The sequence below is a fragment of the Artemia sp. Qi Xiang Cuo genome, chromosome 9 (genome assembly GCF_049724085.1).
Source record: "Artemia sp. Qi Xiang Cuo chromosome 9, ASM4972408v1, whole genome shotgun sequence".
Lineage (NCBI taxonomy): Eukaryota > Metazoa > Arthropoda > Branchiopoda > Anostraca > Artemiidae > Artemia > Artemia sp. Qi Xiang Cuo.
The window spans coordinates 3,301,805-3,326,062 of record NC_142802.1 but is presented as its reverse complement, the minus strand read 5'-3'; the positions used below and the strand labels follow the sequence as shown (position 1 = coordinate 3,326,062).

Below are 24,258 nucleotides of genomic sequence, written 5' to 3'. Positions count from 1 at the left end.
ATTCAATCAATATATATCCATTTATGGTCGCGAGACTTTCTAGTTGAATCTCATTTGCACACACACACACATACATATATATATATATATATATATATATATATATATATATATATATATATATATATATATATATATATATATATATATATATATATATATATATATATATATATGTATATATACTACATTTTTTCGAAAACGGCTCCACTTTTCGGGAAAATTGGCATCCTGGGATTTTCTGGGATTATCCTCAAAGGCAAAGTTACTGGACTTTTCAACTATGCTGAACAAAATGTTATTTAAAAATTTTTATTAGATGAATTAACGGGAAAAAGGGGCGTGGGAGGGGTGCTAGTTGCTGTCCAATCTTTTTAGTCGCTTAAAAATGGCACTAGACTTTTTAAGTTTCGGTCAAGAGCCCTATCCCAATCTTCTAGGATCACTGGTTCGATACGATCACCCCTGAAAAAAAAAACACGCATCTGTGATCTTTCTTCCCGCTAAAATGCAAAACCCCACATTTTCGTATATAGGAGGTTGGTCATACTCTACAGTATGATTCTCTGATATGCTGAATCTGATGGTTCGATTTTCATTCAGATCCTTTGAGTTTTTAGGGGCATTTCTTCCCATTTTCGAAAATCGGACAAATTTACTCAGGCTCGTACCTTTTGATAGATAACATTAAACTTAATGAAATTTATATATTTGGAATCAGTGCAAATATTTAATTCTTTTAATGTATCTATTGTTATTAAAACTCTGTTTTTCAGAGTATAGGTTACTATCAAGCCGCATCGCTCCTTACTTACATTTCGTTACCAGGAACTATTTGAAAATGTTCAACAAAATTGCCAAGGTAAGATGTTATATATAAAGGTCTGTAAAAGTCTAGGTTAGATGAGTCCTTTCATGGTTTGGTATTGACGTAATAGATGGGCGAATTCACAAAACTGAGTCGAGGCTCACGCTACGAATACTCATTGCCTTTCCCAAAAACAAAATATAAATGTTTCATGAGTAGACGCTGGGTTATTGGTGACCCTTGAGCGGGGTATTTATATATCGGGATTGCCTATATCATTGTACTCTCTATAGATCAGCCTTCCATGGTAAAGTGAAGGTGTCCATTTTTGTTTTTCCCCGTTTCGGAACCCCACCCGAAAGCTTCAGATCGGGCTGTTCAGACAACACTCGTCAGTAAAGACAGGCAAGAGTCGCCCACCAATCGCCAGCCTCATTTAATTAACCCTCAGTGTCGGTGCTGGCTGGAGAACTTCATTCCCCCCCCCACCCATTAGGGCTGGTCATCGACTGATCTATTTTTGCACTATGGCTGGGGCTTCCTATGTACAAAGAAATTGAACCCCCGGGTATGATTTTGGAAACCATTACTGGCTTCAGTCTATACAGTCTCAATAGCGTATTTTGCAAAATACCCTGCCTCGTGGTCAGACCCTGGACAAGACAGTCAGAATCTAGAATTAGCAATAGTAGACCCCTATTGGTATCTATTATCCTCAAGGACACCATGAAAAGCTTGTAACCATCAACTCTTGTCGCTTTCTACATCAATCATAAACTGCTCTAGAAAAATCTTACCGTTCCCTACTGCAGGAGCTTCCAAGACGCAAAAAGTCTCCTACCTCCCACAAAAATTGTTAGAACTAGATAAGTTAAGAGAGTATAACGTTCGTTTATTGTTATAAGAGGAGGTTCGATCACTAAAACATGTAAAGATTTAAATAGAATATTGTTTGTCTCTTGTCTTCTGCAAAGTCTTAAACTTGGGCAAGATTAGTCGTGATGCCATGCCGCTTCTTTTTCCAAACCTGTCAAAACAAATATAAAATTACATATGAGTGGGTTTCACCTAAATAACGAGCAATGAAAGCATTAAAGGGAACTTGAATCATTCTTGTGGGACAAACAACGCTTTTGACTGCGTTTAGCAAAACAGTTTTATACTAAGGGGGAAGGGAAGTAAATTTATGCATAAAAAATAACAAAAAAATATGCTCCAACAGTTCGTTCAATTAGAATATGGCGAAAAGTAAAATTACTTATTATAAGTTTATTAAGTACATTTACATCACTGCATAGATAGCGTTGATGAAGACTATTCACCTATGGGAACCATATGGAGATTTGAATTGATAAGAATATTTATGTGAACATGGTAGTTGTTAATAAAGCGCATAACATGCTAAATTTTGTCTCCGTTAAACAACAAAACAAGCGACCAGTGAAGCTTTTAATTGCTCACTTTGCTTGGTAATTTAATAGCTTTAAATTTTTAGCATTTATTTTTCAACTTTTTGCACTCTCCTTGTGTTACCTCTTAAATTATAAAAATATCAAACAATGATTTATTTATCTGATAGGTTTGAAGTCCTTTAATTGCGAACACTTCCAACTACCAGAGGCTTTAAATTTCCTGATTATTTTTCCCATCATGAAAAGGTAAAGCTAATCACAGATATACTTCTGTTCTTCCACTATTCACCGAAATAAGCTACCGACACGAACTTTTTTTAATTTAATGGTAGACTGGCTTACATTGACACACGGCGCTACTCCCTTAAAGTTCTTCTGAGGGACCAGGCAAATTGTGTATAAAAAAATAGATACATGAAAGTTTCAAAATTTTGTATCCAAATACAATCAGTTTTGCAGAGACAAAACTGATCAAAAAATCCTTACAGGCGAATTGAATGAAAATTTACAAAATTAAATTTTTTTTAAAAAAAACTCGAAATTAAAACTTGGAAAAAATTGAGAGGTGAAGAGATGCGTCGCTTGCCAGCTTCAATGCATCAAAAAAGCTTCTTATTTCGAAGGCGCGAAATACGAAGGTTCATCTTGATTTTATCTCCACCAATGGAGAGGTAATAAAAAGATTAGATGAACTATTCCTTCTTAGTGTTTACTCTTCTCTCCTTCTTTGAGCACACTTTTATTCAGATCTCCCATGGGCCGAATATCTCAGGAAAGCGAGATCCTGCTACTCCAGGAAGCTAGTAGTTATCCAAAGACGCACAATTCTCCTCTCTTGAGTCCATCTCGCCTCTTTTCACATCGTGCATCAGACCAGTCATGGAATATGCATGCGCTCTTTTTGCCGGTGCTCCAAAAAGCCATATCGCTTTTCTGCAGCGTGCTCAAAATCGAGCAGCTCCCATAGCAACTTTCAGAGACCCTGATATTGAATTCTGTAATCGATCATAAGATAGTTTTGACGTGGTAACTATGTTAGTCTTTACAAATACATGCATTCCCTCTATCAGATAGGGATTATCGACGTTCATTCCTGAAAGTTTTCAGGAATGAACGTCGATAACTCAAAGGCAGATTCCCAACACACAGCCCAGCTATACTGCCTTGAGCAGGGTACAGCCCATTAGAAATGCCTAAAAATAAGCTTCGCTCTACGATTCACCCCCACCTGAATTTTAGACTAATCCCAGCAAAGGTAATCCCTAAACACCCCTCGTTTGAAACTTTCAAGCAAAGGTACAACAAATATATCAAAGCTGAAAATAAAATGAGGAAATTATCGGGAGTAGCGGCATGTATAATCATAATTTTGATGGAATCACCAAGATTGTAATGATAAAAAAACAAAAAGGGATGGGGAGGGGCAGAACATGTCTTCTAACGCAGAAAAAATTAAACAAAGGTTTGTTGGTTTGTTTTTCAGCGTTATTGTTTTTTTTTTAAACACGTATAGTGTTAAAAAAACAAAAACAAAAAAAAACGATATTTGGAACGGGATAGGGGAGGGACAGAATATGTCTTCTAACGCAGAAAGAATTAAAGAAAGGTTTGTTGGTTTGTTTTTCAGCGTTATTGTTTTTTTTTAAAACTTGTAGTGTTAAAAAAAACAAAAAAAAAAAAAAAAAAACTATGGAACGGGATAGGGGGGGGACAAAACATGTCTTCTAACGCAGAAAGAATTAAAGAAAGGTTTGTTGGTTTGTTTTTCAGCGTTATTGTTTTTTTAAAAAACGTATAGTGTTTAAAAAAAGAAAAAAAAAATATTTGGAACGGGGCAGGGGAGGGACAGAACATGTCTTCTAACGCGGAAAGAATTAAAGAAAGGTTTTTTGGTTTGTTTTTCAGCGTTATTGTTTTTAAAAAAAACGTATAGTGTTTAAAAAAAGAAGAAAAAAAACGATATTTGGAACGGGATTGGGGAGGGACAGAACATGTCTTCTAACGCAGAAAGAATTAAAAAAAGGTTTGTTGGATTGTTTTTCAGCGTTATTGTTTAAAAAAAACATAGTGTTTAAAAAAAAACAAAAAAAAAAACAATATTTGGAACGGGATAGGGGAGGGATAGAACATGTCTTCTAACGCAGAAAGAATTAAAGAAAGGTTTGTTGTTTTGTTTTTAAGCGTTATTTTTTTTTTTTTTAAACGTAGTGTTTTAAAAAGAAAAAAAAAACAAAAAAAAACGATATTTGGAACGGGATAGGGGAGGGACGGAACATGTCTTCTAACCCAGAAAGAATTAAAAAAAAGGTTTGTTGGATTGTTTTTCAGCGTTATTTTTTAAAAAAAACATAGTGTTAAAAAAAAAACAAAAAAAAACGATATTTGTAACGGGATAGGGGAGGGATAGAACATGTCTTCTAACGCAGAAAGAATTAAAGAAAGGTTTGTTGGTTTGTTTTTCAGCGTTATTGTTTTTTTTTAAAAACGTAGTGTTGTAAAAAAAAAAAGAAGAAAAAAAAAAAGAAGAAAAAAAAAAAAAAAAAAAAAAAAAACGATATTTGGAACGGGATAGGGGAGGGACAGAACATGTCTTCTAACGCAGAAAGAATTAAAGAAAGGTTTTTTGGTTTGTTTTTCAGCGTTATTGTTTTTTTTTAAAAACGTAGTGTTTAAAAAAGAAGAAAAAAAAAACAATATATAGAACGGGATAGGGGCGGGACAGAACATGTCTTCTAACGCAGAAAGAATTAAAGAAAGGTTTTTTGGTTTGTTTTTCAGCGTTATTGTTTTTTTTTGAAAAAGTATAGTGTTTAAAAAAAGAAGAAAAAAAAAACGATATTTGGAACGGGGCAGGGGAGGGACAGAACATGTCTTCTAACGCGGAAATAATTAAAGAAAGGTTTGTTGGTTTGTTTTTCAGCGTTATTTTTTTTTTTAAAAACGTTTAGTGTTTAAAAAAATAAGAAAAAAAACAACAATATTTGGAACGGGATAGGGGAGGGACAGAACATGTCTTATAACGCAGAAAGAATTAAAGAAAGGTTTTTTGGTTTTTTTTTCAGCGTTATTGTGTTTTTTTAAAAAACGTATAGTTTTTAAAAAAATAATAAAAAAAAAAAAATATTTGGAACGGGATAGGGGAGGGACAGAACATGTCTTCAAACGCATAAAGAATTAAATAAAGGTTTTTTTGTTTTTTTTAAGCTTTTTTTTTTAAAAAAAAAAATTTTTTTAAAAAAAAAAAAAAAAAAAACGATATTTGGAACGGTATAGGGGAGGGACAGAACATGTCTTCTAACGCAGAAAGAATTAAAGAAAGGTTTTTTGGTTTGTTTTTCAGCGTTATTGTTTTTTTAAAAAACGTATAGTGTTTAAAAAAGAAGAAAAAAAAACAATATATAGAACGGGATAGGGGAGGGACAGAACATGTCTTCAAACCCAGAAAGAATTAAATAAAGGTTTTTTGGTTTTTTTTCAGCGTTTTTGTTTAAAATATCACAAATGTTTAAAAAAAAAAGAAAAAAAAAGCGATATTTGGAACGGAATAGGGGAGGGACAGAACATGTCTTCTAACGCAGAAAGAATAAAAGAAAGGTTTGTTGGTTTGTTTTTCAGCGTTATTGTTTTTTTTAAAAACGTATAGTGTTTAAAAAAAGAAGAAAAAAAAAACAATATTTTGACCGGGCTAGGGGAGGGACAGAACATGTCTTATAACGCAGAAAGAATTAAAGAAAGGTTTGTTGGTTTTTTTTTAAGCGTTATTGTTTTTTTAAAAAACTTTTAGTTTTTAAAAAAAGAAGAAAAAAAAAACAATATTTGGAACGGGATAGGGGAGGGACAGAACATGTCTTCTAACGCAGAAAGAATTAAAGAAAGGTTTGTTGGTTTGTTTTTCAGCGTTATTGTTTTTTTCAAAAAACGTATAGTGTTTAAAAAAAAAAGAAAAAAAAACAATATATGGAACGGGATAGGGGAGTGACAGAACATGTCTTCTAACGCAGAAAGAATTAAAGAAAGGTTTTTTTGTTTGTTTTAAGCGTTTTTGTTTAAAAAAAAACATAGTGTTAAAAAAAAAAAAAAAAAAAACGATATTTGGAAAGGAATAGGGGAGGGACAGAACATGTCTTATAACGCAGAAAGAATTAAAGAAAGGTTTTTTGGTTTGTTTTTAAGCGTTATTGTTTTTTTTTTAAAAACGTAGTGTTTTAAAAAGAAAAAAAAAAAAAAAAAAAAAAAAAAAAAAAAAACGATATTTGGAACGGGATAGGGGAGGGACAGAACATGTCTTCTAACGCAGAAAGAATTAAAGAAAGGTTTTTTGGTTTGTTTTTCAGCGTTATTGTTTTTTTTAAAAAACGTATAGTGTTTAAAAAAGAAGAAAAAAAAAACAATATATAGAACGGGATAGGGGCGGGACAGAACATGTCTTCTAACGCAGAAAGAATTAAAGAAAGGTTTTTTGGTTTGTTTTTCAGCGTTATTGTTTTTTTTTGAAAAAGTATAGTGTTTAAAAAAAGAAGAAAAAAAAAACGATATTTGGAACGGGGCAGGGGAGGGACAGAACATGTCTTCTAACGCGGAAAGAATTAAAGAAAGGTTTGTTGGTTTGTTTTTCAGCGTTATTTTTTTTTTTAAAAACGTATAGTGTTTAAAAAAAGAAGAAAAAAAACAACAATATTTGGAACGGGATAGGGGAGGGACAGAACATGTCTTCTAACGCAGAAAGAATTAAAGAAAGGTTTTTTGGTTTGTTTTTCAGCGTTATTTTTTTTTTCAAAAAACGTAGAGTTTTTAAAAAAAGAAGAAAAAAAAAACAATATATGGAACGGGATAGGGGAGGGACATAACATGTATTCTAACGCAGAAATAATTAAAGAAAGGTTTTTTGGTTTGTTTTCAGCGTTATTGTTTAAAAAAAAACATAGTTTTTAAAAAAAAAAACAAAAAAAAACGATATTTGGAACGGAATAGGGGAGGGACAGAACATGTCTTCTAACGCAGAAAGAATTAAAGAAAGGTTTGTTGGTTTGTTTTTCAGCGTTATTGTTTTTTAAAAAAACCGTATAGTGTTTAAAAAAAAAACAAAAAAAAACGATATATGGAACGGGATAGGAGGGACAGAACATGTCTTCTAACGCGGAAAGAATTAAAGAAAGACACATAATACATGTACTTTTGGCCCTTCACTAGCCTACTTAATTAAAGAATCTACATCTAATAACGTTTGTTATCAACCACAGAAAATACAATTCGTTAAGACTTAATTCACATACAATTTGACCCCTTCCCCCCGTCTTAGTGCCGCATACAAAACTCAATTTTTACCAAAAGAAAAATTTAGAGATTGCGCATATGACAAAAACAGATGCATTCTGAATATAAGAAAAAAAAACAGGTATCTCCGCGTGATTTTTATTATATTTTTTTAAGGGGAACAAAGATAACTTAACATGGTATTCACATAATGGTAAAACAGCTAACCTTATTGATTATGTTATTTTAAACCGAAGAATGGAAGGACCAATACAAGATACTAGGGTATGTAGGAGTGCTGTTCTTGATGTTAAAAGTTAAGATCGCCATCTAGTAGTGTCTAGGGTTAATTTAAAGCTGAAATTTCGGAAGGGCAACTACCTTCCGGGAAATCGCGTTGGTGGACTCTAGGATGAGAATTTGGGAGAAAATTCTAGAAACAGCTGAATACTAAATCGGAGAGTTTACAATTTGACAGTATAGAAGATGGGTGAAATAATTTTAGGACAATAGTTTGTGAAGTCGCTGATTATGTCTTAAGGAAGAAAGTTAGGAACGCAGTTAGGAATATTAGTGAAAAGGCTTTGAGTTTCATAGAGAGGAGGAGGGGCCTGTACAAGTATTAATTGAGTCATACATCGTATGAAAGTAAGAGGAATGTAAAGAAAGTGAAAAAAGCATTAACATTTGAATTAAGGAGGTGTTAAGTGGAGGTCATGGATAAAATTGCCAAATGTGAAGAAGACTTAGTGACAGTACTAAAAGGATAAAAAAAATGAGACCCCAGGTGCTGATATTACGCTAAATAATTGTGATAAGAGTGAGTGTATTAATTATAGAGGCATTAATCTGGTCTCTGTTGGCAGCAAATAACTTAGCTACAGATAGAGTTTAATAGAAGAACAGTGTGGTTTTAGGAAGGGTAGAGGATGCATCGACCGCATTTTCACGCTTAGATTAATAATTGAGAAGGACATGAGTCATCAAACGGCTTTAGTCATCAGTTTTATAGATTATGAGACAGAGTTTGATTCAGGTGATAGAAGAGCTTTAGCGAAGTTCCTATACTTGAATGGTATACCAGATATATACATTAAAGTGGTTAGTGTTGTATAGAAGAATAGCATTTCTGCGGTTAAGGTAGGAAATGCTGGCTAAGCAGGGTTGAGCTCCATCCCCATTTATATGGATAATTTTGATACACTTTGTCCTAAGAAGGACGACAAAGGCAATGGGAGAACACGGAATCAAATAGGGAAGTGAAATTCTACTAGATTTAGATTATACTGATGATTTAAGCATCTTGGATGAAAATGTTGGCAAAATGAATGAATATTTAGAGGTTTTGCCAGTTCAGGGTTCAAGAACAGGTTTGAAAATTAATGTAAAGAAAAATACGTCGCTAAGACTAAGAATAAGTGAAGGTGAAGAGGTGATATTGGGTAATGGGTATTGAGTAATGAGAAGATTGATCAAGGGAACAGCTTCACTTACCTCGGTAGCATTGTTAGTAAAGACGGTAGGTACAGCGAAGATGTTAAAAGTTGAAAAAGTTTGGCTGAATATGAACACCAGGATTGTAATATTGGAAGCTACAGTGGTAACAGTCGTCAAGCATGGTTTTGAAGCGTGGGCGCTCCAAAAAAACGGAGGTGAATTTGCTGGATTTTTTCCAGAGAAATTGCCTAAAGATTGTTTTGGGTGCCCGAATGACTGACCGTATCTCCAACAGTAAGCTGTACGAAAAATGCGATTCTATCTCGCTTTCTAGGGCTATAATGCGAAAAAGGATGAGATGGCTAGGAAAACGTTCTGCGGATGAAGGATGACAGATTAACAAAGATTGTCCTTGTCAGCCAACCGTCTAGGGTCAAACGAAAAGCAGGTTATCCCCGAATAAGGTGGGAGGATGTCGTAAGGAAAGATTAAAGGGAAATGAGAATTTCTTGTGAGGGTGTAAAAAGGGAGGCTTTGAATAGATTGGGATGAAGGAGGAAAGTACAAAGCTGTGTTGGCCTCAGGTAGCTTGATGCTGCAGTGAGGTAGTAGCAGCAATAGTTTTCCCATATAAAGCAAGGAAAGTCAGGTTTAAATAAATGAGAAATGTTGTTAAAGAATGATTCTTCTTTTAATAAACGAATATTTTGTTAAAATTTGGCCTGGAAATTCTGGGAGACAAGAGGGAGAGGGCGCTAATGAAGATTTTACCCCGGGCGAAAAAGAGACCAGAACCACAATAGCCCCTCCATCCGAATGCATCCGATCAAAATTTTGAGATAACCATTTTATTTAAAATAGTCAAAGGTTAAATAACTATGCCTCCGGAGTTGGCATTCCCCCTATCGCAGGAACCGGTGCAAGGGATGCAAGTTATGCAAGTTGCTCGTTGTTAACATATAAGTATTTTCAATTAAGAAGTATTAAGGTGAAGAGTATTAAGGTGAAACTTTAAGGATATGTTGAGAGGGATCCCAAACACAATCAAAACAGAATTTGTCCTTGCTGGTTGTGAAAATGGAATATCAGCAATATCTAAGCAACGGCTCATGGTATAAGGTTGACACTTTCAATGTATGTTGAGGGGGAGTTTAAGAGAGGCTGGAGGGCAACCGCCCCCCCCCCCTCTTATGCACCCCCTCTCATTAACAATGGTCAAAAGTTTGTAATTGTCAATTTGTTCAAACTAGTCAAAAGGTCTAGAAGTTTTGTCTACAGGGATGCCATGCCCACCACAGCCCTGGGGCAAGGACTGTAAATTATAGCAAATTATCAATTGTTTAGATGCAGGATTTATCATTATAAAAAGGGGAAAGTTTTGATTCTGGGTTTATCGGAAAAGACCAAGAGTATTAAGGAGAAACTTTGAAGAATGTTGAGGGGTATTCTAAACTAAATAAGAAAGCACAATGTGCATCCAGTTTATCAAAAAGGTGGATCTGCAATATCTGAAGAACGGGTGAGGGTGTTAAGTTAAAACTTTCAGGACATGTTGAGGGGGATGCTTCAAAGTGGTTGGAGGGCTGCCAATTCCCCTTCCAATACCTCTTTAGTTCCCCTCTCTCCCAAGACATTCGATCTAAATTGTGAAACACCCATCATGTTCAAAATAGTCTAAAGGTCAAATAACTATGCCCATGGGGATAGCATAACACTCCGCACCTTTGGAGAGGAATGTCAAACGCAATCAAAACATACTATGTGCAATAATATTAAAAATAATATTAAACCCCAAAATTACCAGAATTTATTCCGTATAGGAGTGCAGCTGCCCCTTCCTCATCCCCAACCTCCACCTCGTGGTCGTAAAAACTTTTCTGGAAAGATTTCTGGTCTACACTGTTATTATGAGAGTTAAAGAGTAAAATTAAACCCCAAATTAGCAGAATTTATTATGTATAGGAGGAGAGCTGCTCCTTCCTCATCTCCAGCATCTCCCTCATGGCGGCAGAAACTTTGGAGGATTCTCTTTCGATTGGAAATTGGGAGTTCTAGTCTTTTCTTTTAACTTGAAAGCGATTGGTAACCAACCAGCCCCTGCCCTAGAAGTGTTTCTGATATCTGGTCCTTTTGTTACCCCTTAGGACATCTAATCGACATTTCGAGATAGCCTACCTATTTTGTACTCTCTCAGAAGCTGCTCAATTTCGCGAGTGGGTCAATTTTCCATGGGGGATTTTTTGTGGGGGGGGGGGACGTCAACTCCCCTTTGAAACGTGGGCGCTTCACAAAATTGAAGAAGAAATGCTAGATACTTTCCAGAGGAATTGTTGAAGGATAGTTTAAGGTACTCATTTGACTGATCGTTTGTCAGACAGTAAACTGCCGTCACCTGATCTCACTTTTTAGGGCTATAGTAAAAGAGAGGTTAAGATGGCCAGACACCGTTTAGCAGAAGATAGATTGCTAAGGATCGTGCTTTTTGGCCATTCATCACGGCATCAAAGAAAAAGAAAACAGGTGGTAGGGTAATGAGTGAACATTTGAAAAGTTTGGGGCAAAAGAAGAGCATGCAAGGGTGTGTTGGCCTCCAGGGGCTTGGAACAGAAATGAGTTGCTAGTAGTAATATTTACAAAGTAGCAATAAGGTCAATAATATCATTGGCCGTATAGCAGCATCACGGTAATCAATAGTACTTTAAGAAAAAAAGATACCTACCTAGGTCTCCCTTGAACTGCGTAATAGTTACTAAGGGCTTCAAGGTAGTACCTCAAATCATCGGGTTTTCTAAATGAATTGGACCTGATTTGACCAGTCTCAAAGCTAGAGTCTCTTCCGTAAGCTGGGTCTTCGCCAACGAATCCAACCATGTCTGCTGCCATTTCGGCAGGCATCGTTACACCTACTTTGATTAACGCGCACGAGAGGAAAAGAAAGGCGAAAAACATCACTAGCTGAAAATAAATAAGATTTCTTAGAAATCGTCAAAGTAAATAAAAGATAGACAGAACGCCCGAGAGGAAAGACTGGGCTCCAGAGACAATTTTATCTGAGCCCCCTCCCCATTATTTTTTTTTTTTTAGCAATACGGTATCAATGCAACGGGAATGTGACGCGTAGCATTGGCTTCGGGTATGGAAACGATAAATTGTACTTAACACCACCGGTCCCCTAATGTAATTTTATTTTCTGGTGGTGTAGTATTGACATAACTTTTATCAAATATTTTAAGAGCAAATCCCTTTGATTATCAATTTTCTATTCAGAAACATAATCGTTAAAACTTTGAAATAAGATCTGTCTCGATTTTAAATGTTAAGAAAAACATATTTTGCAATGGGCCGCTTTAAGGCTTGGACTCAGGAGAGTTCGTGAAACCTGTTGAATTCAAAGCTTCTGTTTTGCCAATCTCTTCAGAATCCCCTAAAAATTTGCGAAGCCTTTATAATCTAATATCGGCGCACGCGTCATAATGATGGATTAAAATCGAGATAATTGAAAGCCAATAGCAATCTAACAATTTACATGTAGGTCCAATTCAAATTCCTCAGTATACGCTGTTAGTTTGATTTTTTTTTTTTTTTTTTTTGGTGTAAAAAAGAAGAAAAAAAGTACCGTAATATATTTTCTGTCGATCAAACAAATTGAATCGGGAATGATAGGAATTTGAATCGGGAATAGAATCTTCCTCTATGATAGAAAGGACAAGACCGTACATAAGAAGTATATAGGGGGCTCTAGGGACTTTTATAAGATGGGAAGGGGGTAGGGTGACGCTTTAGAAAGCAAAATGCACATTTACTTTTTTGCGATCAAACGAACTACTGGGAAACCTAGTGTATCTCCCTGTGCTATCCATGATTACTCGTACCGTTGATGCTCATATTACTATTATTCCGATCAAAACTATTCCTAAGAATATTCAGTAACTTATGGCTCTTACAGCCCCCTTTAAAATACTAGCCTTCTTTCTTTTGGAACGTGGCTGAGTACTGAGGATTGGTCTGATATTTATAATTTGCATGATCTGGATGAAAAAAAAAATCACTACCTTTCACAAAAAGCTAAACGATAAATATCTACTTTCTTTCCCAGACAAAAGATTTTAAAAGTGCTCCAATGACAAACCATTCATCAATCAACCCATAAAAGCACTAATTAGAAAAAAATTTAATATTTTTAGAAATGGTAAACTGGATGATGCAAATAAACTAAGAAAAGCAATTAGAAAGGAAATACTTATATCTGCCCGATCCTACTACAAGAATAAGGTCAAAGAATTGTTTACCAATAAACCAAAAAACTGGTATTCTGAAATAAAAAAGTTGTGTGGTAGGAGTCCCCAGAAGTTACTGCTAATAATCTTAACAAGTTCCTTGCTCCCATCGTCCAGAGCCTTCCAGCATTGTCTCATCAATTACCTACTGATGATCTCCCACCTGCTTTCCTCTCCATATCTCCGTCTGAGATTGAAAGAAGAACTGGGAAACTACGAAAAACAAGTGGCTGCCCTTTAGATATCCCTTTTCCTCCAATTAGTGCTTTCAGTGACTTTCTTTCAAAGCCCTTGTCTGTTATTTTCAATGAAATTACTGAGTCTGGCCAATATCCACAAATTTGGAAACAAGGTTTCATAACACCCTTGAAAAAAAGACGAAAAACCTGGTTTTGAAGGATTTCTTGCAGACTGGCTGAAGGAAAAAATCCTACCTCTCACTGACCTGAGACAATTTGGGAACATCAAATCCAATTCTACTTCACATACATTGTTTTTCTTATTCACTCAATTGGGAAAATTCTCGAAAACCCTAATTGCTGGCTAAATTTAATTTGTTAACCTTGTTAACCTTGCTTTTGACCTTGTTAACCACAATATTTTAGTTGAGAAACTTATAACTGATTTGAATATTGATTCTTTGTTGGTTAAATTGGTTGCCTCCTTTTTATCAAATAGATCACAAGTGGTCAAGTATCAGAATCATTATTCCAGTCCTCTCCCTGTCCACAATGGAGTACCCCAAGGTACTCTCCTAGGTCCCCTCCTGTTTTCTGTTATGATAAATAGCCTCGATAAGGAATTTCCCGACAGATGGAAATTTGTGGATGACCTAACAGTAGTTGAAACCTGCTACAGAAACTTAGTAAGCAACCCTATGAGCATCCTCAATGATATTGCAGATGAAGCTGAAGACTTAGACATGAGAATAAACCCCACTAAATCTATGATAATGACAATATGTTTCCTTAAAACCCACCCCTTTTCCTCAACCCTATCCCCCCATATATTTCTGTGTCTTTCTTTAAATTACTTGTTGTTACAATTTCCTCTAATTTAAAGTGGGATATCCACGTTAAAGATATTGTCCATAGAGCTAATGCGTCCATGTCTCTCCTTAAGCTCTTGAATAAATTTAATATCCCCCCTCCCAGTCCTTAAGGATCTATACTTCCTTTTTCCGCCCGTATCTTGAATATGCTTGTCCAGTTTGGCATCCTGGCATCTCCCGTGATGAATCAGAAAAACTTGAATCCATTCAAAAAAGAACCACGAGAATAATTTTTAAAGAAGGTAAGGTACCATACTCGCTCCTTCTAAAAAAAGCCAAGCTGGAAACTCTTGAGCACAGGAGAGGAACTTTGTGCCTCCGTTTTGCAAAAAATGTAATAATAAACCCTCGCACGGAAAACATTTTCCCCAAAAGACACTCCCCGTCCAGACACCGCATGCCACGTGTCGTTTCTGAACCCGTTCCTATCTTGTCCGCTATCCGTTGCTTGACCTCCAGATATGAAAAAACCTTTGTACCCTTCATTACGGATAAAATAAACCACTAGTTTTCCTGTAGTCTTCCTTTTTTTGTGGTACTGATGCTACCCAAGTTTTATGTTTCCTTCGATTTTTTTTTTGTAACCTCCACCTTTTCATTTGTTATCTTTTAAACCTTTTTAACGCTAATTTTATTTCACTCTTTTTTTAATTTTTACCTCTTTTAGTCTCTGACATTTTGGCACTTAATTATTTTTGACTAATGAATGGTTTTGCCATTTTGATATTGTCGTGTTTGGCACTGGCTTGCCAGTTTTTTTTAGTTGTTGTGTTTTTTTATTATTTTTTATTTTTTGGTTTTATTACTCCGAAATTCGAAATAGGTCCATCAGGGCTTGTGATAGACGTTTTTTGAAATAAATATTGTCTTATCTTATCTAACTGATCCTTAGAGCGCTTTTCCTACCACGACTGCTGCTACTACAACAGTTCCCACCACTCTCACCCCAAGTGATCTTACCACGACTACTCCTAGCATAACTGCTCCAGCTAAAACTATTGCTGCACGACTGAGCCTTCATGAACACTCTTACTACGACTACTCAAAGCGTTATTACTTCCACGTTCTACTAATAACTAACACTAACTACTAACAGGGAAGTAATTAACCAAAATTCACGAGTATTAATATATATATATATATATACATATATATATATATATATATATATATATATATATATATATATATATATATATATATATATATATATATATATATATATATATATATATATATATATATATATATATATATATATATATATATATATATATAGAGTGGCGTCGCAGCCATTCTCAAACCCTACAATAACCTGGAGAGTCATTTTCACATTGCTGAAGAAAAAAATAAAAATTTTTCCTTCTTATTATAAAACTTAAAAAAGAAACTGTAAAGAACAGTTTAGTTTTACTAATATAAAATGCAAACAATTTTCATCAATGTTCTGTTTCTTTTAAATATACTCCTTCCAAATGAATGGAGCATGAAATATTTAAACAAAGCTTCCAGTTTAAGCATTGTATTTAGTTTCCAGTTATGTGCGAATGAAGCTCTCCAAAGAATAGAGCATTCCTGTATTGGAATCGTCGTTTATGCTGCACTTGGATTATGTATTGATACATGGCTGCACAGTGCGTAGCAGTTATCACCTCTGTTTTAAATGCAATAGATCCCCAGTTCAGTCCAGGATACAAAAACCTTTGGATTTTATCAACATTTGGCTCTTGAAGCAAGATACGAGTGGATCAATTGTACTGATGAAACAAGAATGTAAAGTTTAAATACATCACACTTTGTTCAGAACCCTTCTAGCACTTGTGAGCCTCTGTTGAAAGAGGAAGTAGGGGAGGGTGAATTTATTGGAGGGGTAGGACGGTGGATTCGTTTTCAGCTTTTATAAATGACGACACGTGATATTATTATCCTTAACTATCTCAGATTATTTTTTTATGCAAGAACACTAAACTTAAAATTGGACATCTTATAATTTTCACCCTATGATATTTTGGCTATTCTGGAGAAATATTTACTTTTTGTGACAGGAAATAATAAGGAGCGATCTGAAAAAATACAAGAAAAGATGACGGGTATTTTTTGGGAGGGCAGGGGTAGTTGGCGGTAGTCTGATATCAATCAGACTACTCAACAATTAGAGATGTGATACCGAAAGCAAACAACATACCATGATAGAGATTTTTCAGTAACGGTGGGCAGTTTGGGCTGTAAAAAATAAGCCTCACCTTTACTAATTGGCATTCTAACAACCACTTTATCTAAAAACAAACCTACAATTTTACCTAATGAATTCAGTCCTAACTTAATTACCATGAGGTCAACCCCTCAGATCACTCCACTTCTGGTATATGCTATTTCCTCATGACTCTTAAGCGACATTCAAGTGCAGGTTAGGCAACACGTCCATGCCAAAACACGTACGTCTGACCATGTACTTGCTAGGGCATGGCGAAAAACCATCCTTCAACGCCTTTAGTTTTCGTTTTTTCTTTATAGACATGCATGAGCATTAGGCGTCAAACATATTTTCTGGAGATTCCTTAAGTAAATATATTACAATAAATGATAACATGCAACAATTCACTTATCCCACGGAATACAGAGTAAACGAAAAGAAGATGCAGTATTTCAGTAATACTAATGGCTATGTGAAAATACTGTTGTTCAGTGAATATACGTTGCACTCAAGTACTTACGTTGGACTTATTTGTGAGAATAGTAGATAATTCGAGTGAAAAAAAAACACGAAGCATACACAAGTTATAGTAAATTATGATAAAAATATCGAAATTTCAGATGGGGCAGATGGGAAACCAACCCCTTCCCCCCTCCGTCATGCGTACATATTTTCTGGAATCTGATTGAGATTACAATTACTGGTAGTACAGTTCAATCTTAGCCCATAATTAGAGATTAGTTTTAGCGGATTTTTTTTTATTTTAGAATTTTTAGATCGCTATTTCATGGCACTGTATCAAGTCTGATTTGGTTAAAGCCCTCTTCACTGACCTTTGACTGCAACCCATTTCACAGATAGGGAATTCAATTTCAGAATGACCATTCTATAAAAAAAAAAAAAAAAAAAAAAAAAAGTCGACCATACGAAGAGCAAGAACCCCGGAGAAAGGGGTGTGAGGTGGGTCAAGTCGATTTTCAATCTCAAGCTGGTTTTGATTAAAAAAAAAAATAAAAATAAAATAAAATAAACGTCTGTGTAGAAAAAGAAGGCTATCGGTCACGAAGAACCAGCCAGATTTTCAATTTTCGAATGCCAAATTGAGATCTAAATATAATCACGTCTTTCATGTTACCAGATCATCTTCTTTCTAAAACGGTTCCATAGCCAACAGGGAATTCATATAAACTGAATTGGCTATCTATTTTACTGTGATGGCATGGTAACCCTTTGTTTTCCCGAAGAAAAAACAAACAAACAGAAACAGACAAAAAAGTCCGTTTTCAAGACAGTTGATTTCCCAGACATTTTTGCGTTTGAGACAGTTGATTTTCCATGCAGCTTTGCTCCAACTCAACTTTTATTTTTTAGTGTAATTTCAGGGATTCAAAAATAAAATAAAACAGAACAATACTTTAAATCCATAGTAAGATTCAACGAATTTAATTATAATCAAATCGGACAGTTCCATTATCCTCGTTCCTTTAATTTGGGTTCGAACATATTTATGTCGCTAATTCATGGAGAAATTCAGTTTTCTTTTGGTAAAATTACAGACGCGCTTTGAAAATATTTAACCGAAAACAGTTACGTTGAAACGTAGTGTTTGTCGTAAACCAGCGACAGGATCTCTGCAAATACCAAATTTCTTCTCTCTGACATTTCCACAGCTAATACTTGCACCTCCCCCCGTTTCCTCACCACATAGCAAAAACACAATTTTCCAGAAGAACCGAGGGGAAATAGTTCAATTGAGCAGTCAGCCTCAGTTCATCCCCCAAAAACTGTCAAAAAAGAGCATACTTCCATCCCATCTACCAAAATATTTCTACTTGGAATCATCCGTCTGATTCACTTACACCTTTCCAATTTTTTCTAGGCTTCCATTGTCATTACCTATCCTCTCACCACACTCTGAATTTTAATTGTTATTCCTTGTTTTCTTTCCTCTTCGTAGGTATTAAATGTTCCTTTTTTTATTTGTTCTTTAAGTATCCTTCCTTTCTTCTCCTTTATTAAAGTGTAAAGTTTAAGCATTTGGCTCGCTCATGCTTTGCTAGTTTGCTTCTGAGCCTTATGTTTTGGTTGTATTTAATTTTGTTCAATTGTTTAACAATAATATATGATTGAATGAATATAAAACTTTAAAACACATTGTTCTTTAAACAACTTAATTAAAAAAAGTTGTTTGCACATAAAGCAAAGAGCAATGTTAAAAATTCGAAACGAAAGGAAATTACGCTAAATATATAAAGGGACGAAGCTAAACTTTAGATAAACTGTAAATTCACTTTTTGACGATACTTTGCCAAGGAACGTGCTTATTTGGCTGGTTTTTGTTCGAAAATTTTGAAACACAAAGGTACATGAAACACTCGTAATTAACAACTGACATGATTTTTTTCATTTTAAAATGCTATCAATAAAGTGTAGACTTGTGGCGTCAATTGGGGATGGGGAAACTGTGTCCCTTAGATTTTAAAAAATACCTTTTTTTTGAAAAATACCTCTTTTGGTATTTTACTGAAAAACCGACAAATTTTCTCCTCTCTAGATATAAAAAATGCATTTTGACCCCCCCCCCTTCCCTAAATTTGTGAGAATTGACACCATAGTGTAAACTAAAGTCTAGCATAAAGAGTGAGAGGAGTAAGGGGAGAGACAAATTAACAATATTTTGTGACTATTGGTACAATAGGATCACCCCTGAAACCAGAGCCATTTTAAAGAAGAAAACACAGGGCCAATTTAGGACTAAAAAAGAAAGAAAAAAGCATGCGATGAAATTAAAGCCTTTCAATTGTGATTCAGCCTATCACGGCTGGACAAGGTGACAATCTGAAGGGTAAAGGCAATAACGTCCACTGCATTGACTGAAAGAGGGGGAATTAGTGGTCATCGCCGTTTCCACGGTGGTAGTAGCAGCATCACCAAATCTTCCACGGAGAAGGATTACAAGTGCCCTTTGCACTTGTATGTTAGCTAATAGGTATAGTGCACCGGGCAGCAGATCTCTTTTGAAATAATCACCTATCAAATGTGTCCAATAAAAAATTAAATACACGGGGTTACTCTCAATAATCTCCGCATAGATCACAGCATGGGATGGGTATTAGGAGCATCAAATATTGACATGGAAGATTACAAAGCAATCAGCAATTACTCATTGGTTGTTGTACGATGTAATTTTTGTGTGTGCGTGTATTTACCTATTAGTTTTTGTTTGTGTATTTAGTGTATTTATATATTTTGAGTTTAAACGGCGCTTGCTCAAATTTCAGATTGTTTGATCTTAGGCAGCGCAACAGCGCTACCTAAGTAAAGAGTGAATTGGGTCCAAAGTATTATTTATTATTAATTTTTTTTTCTGACCAAAGCACTTCATACACAAGGAGTTGTCGCAGAAACTTCCAAAGGGGCTCATTCGATTGTAAGTGGAAAGTTCTAGTGCCCTTTTTGGGAGCCAAAAGCGATAGGAGGGCAATCAGCCTTCCCTCCTCCCTCACGCCCATCATTTCCTCAAAACCAACCAATCAAACTTTTGAGATAGCCATTTCGTCCATTATAGATGAAAGGTACAGTAAATGTTTTTGAGGAAGCCAACCCCCTACAGCCCTCAGGGTAAGGGCTATAAATTATGCTAGCTACCTATTGCTAACATATAAGGTTTTTATCGAAGGGGAAGCCGTTTAAATTTCGTAGGGGGCTCATTCAATGGGAAATTGGAAGTTCTACTGCAATTTCTTTAAGTGCTCGGAGGGGAAATCCCCCCCCTCCCACGCCCTCTTTTCCCCAAATGCATGTGGTCGAAACTTTGAGATAAAAATTTTGTTGAAAATGGTCCAAAGATGAAATAACAATGCCTCCAGGGACGACAAAAACCCAAAGACCTGGGCGCAAGGGTTGTAAGTTATGCCTTGGGGCATATAAGGTTTTTATGGTAGGGGTGGTCGCATAAACTTTGTAGGAAGCTCATTAGATTGAAAATTAAAAGTTCTAGTTCCCTTTTCAAGAGTCAAAATAGATCGGAGGGCAACTACTCCCCCCCAACCCTCTTTTCTCAAAATGAATACAATCGAAATTTTGAGATAGCTATTTTGTGAATAAAATAGTCCAAAGGTTAAACAACAATACCTCCTGGGTTTACACAGCCCCCCCCCCCCCCAGAGCCTGGGGGCAGGGGTTGTAAGTTACGCCCAGGGGCATACAGGGTTTTTAAAGAAGGGATGGTCGTATAGGCTTTTTAGTTCCAATTTTTGGAACTAAAAATATAATTCCAATCTTTACAAGTCAAATGTGATCAGAGGGCAATTAGCCCTCTGATCACTAGACACACGTGGCTAGCCAACTAGCCACACGCCCTCTTTCCCAATTTCACAAAACACATCCACTCAAGGTTATGTCTTTGGGGATGTCAAATCCCCCACAGACTTCAGAGCAAGAGCAGCAAGTTAGGCTATTCGTCCATTGTTTACATATAGCAAATGTTTTTGATAAAGGTTGACAAGTTTGACCTTTACTTTCCAAAAAGACGACGGGCATTCAGGTGAGACATGGCACCAAAAGTTCCGTTTTTAGTGCCATTTGGACCTTGCTGATGGTCAAATTTATAGGAAGGACGTAGACATGAACAATATGTTTTATATGAGCGATACCACGCGCTCATACGGATACGCGTGATATCGATACGCCTGATACCGATACAGCGTACATCCCTTTCCCTAGGAACTACGGAGGGTAATATCATCACCAAAACCATAGATAGTGGACCTTTGAACTATGTTGAACAAAATGGCTATTTAAAAATTTTTATTTAATAACTTTGGGGGAGGGGGTCTTTAGGGAGGGGGTGCTAGTTGCCCTCCTATCTTTTCGGTCACTTAAAAAAGGTACTAGCAAATTTGATTTTCATTCAAAGGAGCCATTAAACATCTCCCTATGATGTTCTGGTCATTCGCTAGCCCTGGTGAAAGAAAAAGGAGAAAAGGAGACACATCAGCGACACTCAGCGACATCAGCGACACGGAAAAAAGTGATTTTCCTTGGTGTTCAACACAGAAGACTATAATTGTTTTCGACATTGCTGCTTCCAATGATTCACTTATTATTTCAATCTGCCGTCATTTTAAAGGGATTTCAGGCTCTTTTTTGAAATCACCTTACATTTGTTTTCGCAATAAACTTTCACTTTTAAGACTAACCAAAACAACAATTACCATTCCTCATTCAGTGTCAGATGACAATTTTTTCACTAGACAGTTTTTTTAAAACATGTTTTCAACTTTTGATTACTATGGTCTGAGGTTCGCTCTTTACTAGGATACAACTACTGCTGCAACCATGATGAGAACTATAACCGACTATGACCACAGACCGGGGCTATCTTGCCACTAAAATCAATCCAGTCGTCAACATGGCGAACTCTGGATTGTAAGAATAACATTTAACTTGTTATAGTTGTGACGACTCTAAATACTTAAAGCACCAAGGACATAAAAAAACATTTTTGCCCTCTTGACTCATCTTAGGTCTATTCATACTTAAATACATTTCTATTCTATGTATTATTCTATGTATAATACATCTATTCATACATTTTCTAAAAAATTTCGATAGGCTGTTTTAAAATTACGATGTCTTTAGAGCAGAGCGACATTTTCATCAGTGTTGCCACATTTAACCGTAAAAATAAATAAGCGAAACTAATTTCCTAAATATGACAACGCATTGCGTCTGTAAACATTTAGACATTCATAGTTCATTGATTCCCAAAGACAATTGCACCATCAAAGAAAAGTTGCACCTTTTTCAGCTGCAGGGTGCTATATATTTTTTACTTTCTTTCTGATTTAAGATCCAAATTTTTTTAAGGTCTTCGCACCCGTTACTGCAAAAATCTCCATTAACTGCATATAAAGGTCTTTTTTGTTGCAAATTGAACTATATATATATTACCGTGAATGTCTGAAATCTGTTTAATGTCAACATTCACCGGTGAATGTTAAAAATTCCCTTTTCTCTGCTTGGATTCAATTAGCTTTGCGAGTCAGCTTTTTAAGTCTTTTGCAAGGTATGATGGTAAAAGTTAAAGTTAGGTTACATTAGATTATGTTAGTTTTATTTTAGGTTAGGATAGGCTTGGTTAAATTTGGTTCTAAATGTCAGTTAAAAACCTAGCCTAAGCTAACCTCACCTTACCAAACTTGATCTTTTCTAACCTAACCTGTCATCATCAAACCTTGCATTAAATTAAAAAAGTTGACTGGCAACGCTGACTAAATCCAAGGAGAAAAAAAAAAGGTATTTCGGACAATCACCAGTGAATGTCAACATTGACTCAATATATGCGGTACATTCAGGGTAACTAAATATATATATATATATATATATATATATATATATATATATATATATATATATATATATATATATATATATATATATATATATATATATATATATATATATTGTTGAGTAAGTTTCCACGTGTAACCAATTCAAATCATCAGATTTCATCTTTACTATCCTTGGTGCTTTAGATTATCTGTCTTGTCTTCCAGCATTTTTTTTTCTAGAAATTTTAGTAATGCTTATTGTTCTGACGGAAAGCCTTTTACTTGCCGTTATTGGATCTGATGAATATTTAGTCACAATGAAAGTTGATTTTACTACTGGTCGTATAGAAAAACGTCTATTTAATGACTCACATGAACCACCTTAAATAAAGCATACGTTTAGAAATATGCAAATTTTTTGCATACACTTTAATGATCATCTTGTGAGCCAAATGATGAATAGAGGAGACAACTAAGTAAGTAGTGAAAAATAAGGCAGAAAAATCGGGAAATAAACTGAATATTCATGTTAAACACATCCAATAGCAACTCAATGAATATGACGACTGGGATACACACCAAGATGAAAACACCGCCAATTTTGTAACCAAAACACGAAAAAATTCCGTTTTAATGTAGCATATCACATAACTACCCGATTTAGTCAAATCGGATTTTTTTCTCAAACGCAAAATTTGGTTAAAATAGCTTTTTTAGTTTAAAAAAGTCTAACTTCATCCCCCCTGTACCGACATAGATAGTTTGTTACTAAGAATCTCCACGCTAGGATTCAAACAATTTTATTGCAATTTGTATGCAATCAAGGTTAAATCGAATGAAAGGGAAGTGAAAAAGATGAAAAGAAAACCAGTCATACAAAGAGAATAAAAAATATACAAAATTAGAATCTTAAAAGCAAAGGTATACAAAACCGAAATAAATCCAATCAACTGTTTTAAATAGTTACTTCTTAAGTTAAAAGAACTGAACTGAGATGAATTCGAACACAGTGATAAGCTTAAAAGCAAAACATTCCATTTTTTATTTCTAGGCGCGCATGGGTATTAGATAAAAATTAATTTATGCCAAACCTACTCTCTAGAATAACAAATCCCTTCATGGCAATAAATTGAATTAAGTGAAAGCATGCAACAGTTCGATCATCTCACGGGAGGGAATAGGTATCTTCAGTATTAGGTATCAAATGCCAATTTGAAACTAACAGCCTATTATTTGCTTTATTAGGTTTTCTTGAGGGATATTTGATCGAGCACATTCCTGTTTCTCCTCCGCAATGTCAACTTTATGAAGAATGCGGTTTACGTCAGAGGACAATACGCCAAAAATAAAGGGTCTATCTACAAGAAAGTTTCCTTTCTAATGCTTCCTAATACTTGAAATTCCTTTTTTCCGAAACTTAAAGACATTAGGGGATTTTATTTTTAATGCTTGGTTCTTACCATATCAGACGTGAGTGCGCATATGAATCAT

General features: G+C 35.3%; 1 protein-coding gene across 1 annotated transcript; it reads right to left on the bottom strand.

Annotated features, from left to right (window-relative positions):
• Window positions 1-1,683: 1,683 nt before the first annotated feature.
• On the bottom strand, window positions 1,684-23,742 carry LOC148948236 (uncharacterized). Its single transcript, XM_089093835.1, has 3 exons — window positions 23,700-23,742; window positions 11,630-11,865; window positions 1,684-1,835 (listed from the first exon to the last, which is right to left on the bottom strand). Exons 2-3 carry the CDS (start codon window positions 11,857-11,859, stop codon window positions 1,745-1,747), a joined length of 321 nt encoding a protein of 106 aa, XP_088949961.1. The 5' UTR covers window positions 11,860-11,865; window positions 23,700-23,742; the 3' UTR covers window positions 1,684-1,744.
• Window positions 23,743-24,258: the final 516 nt, after the last annotated feature.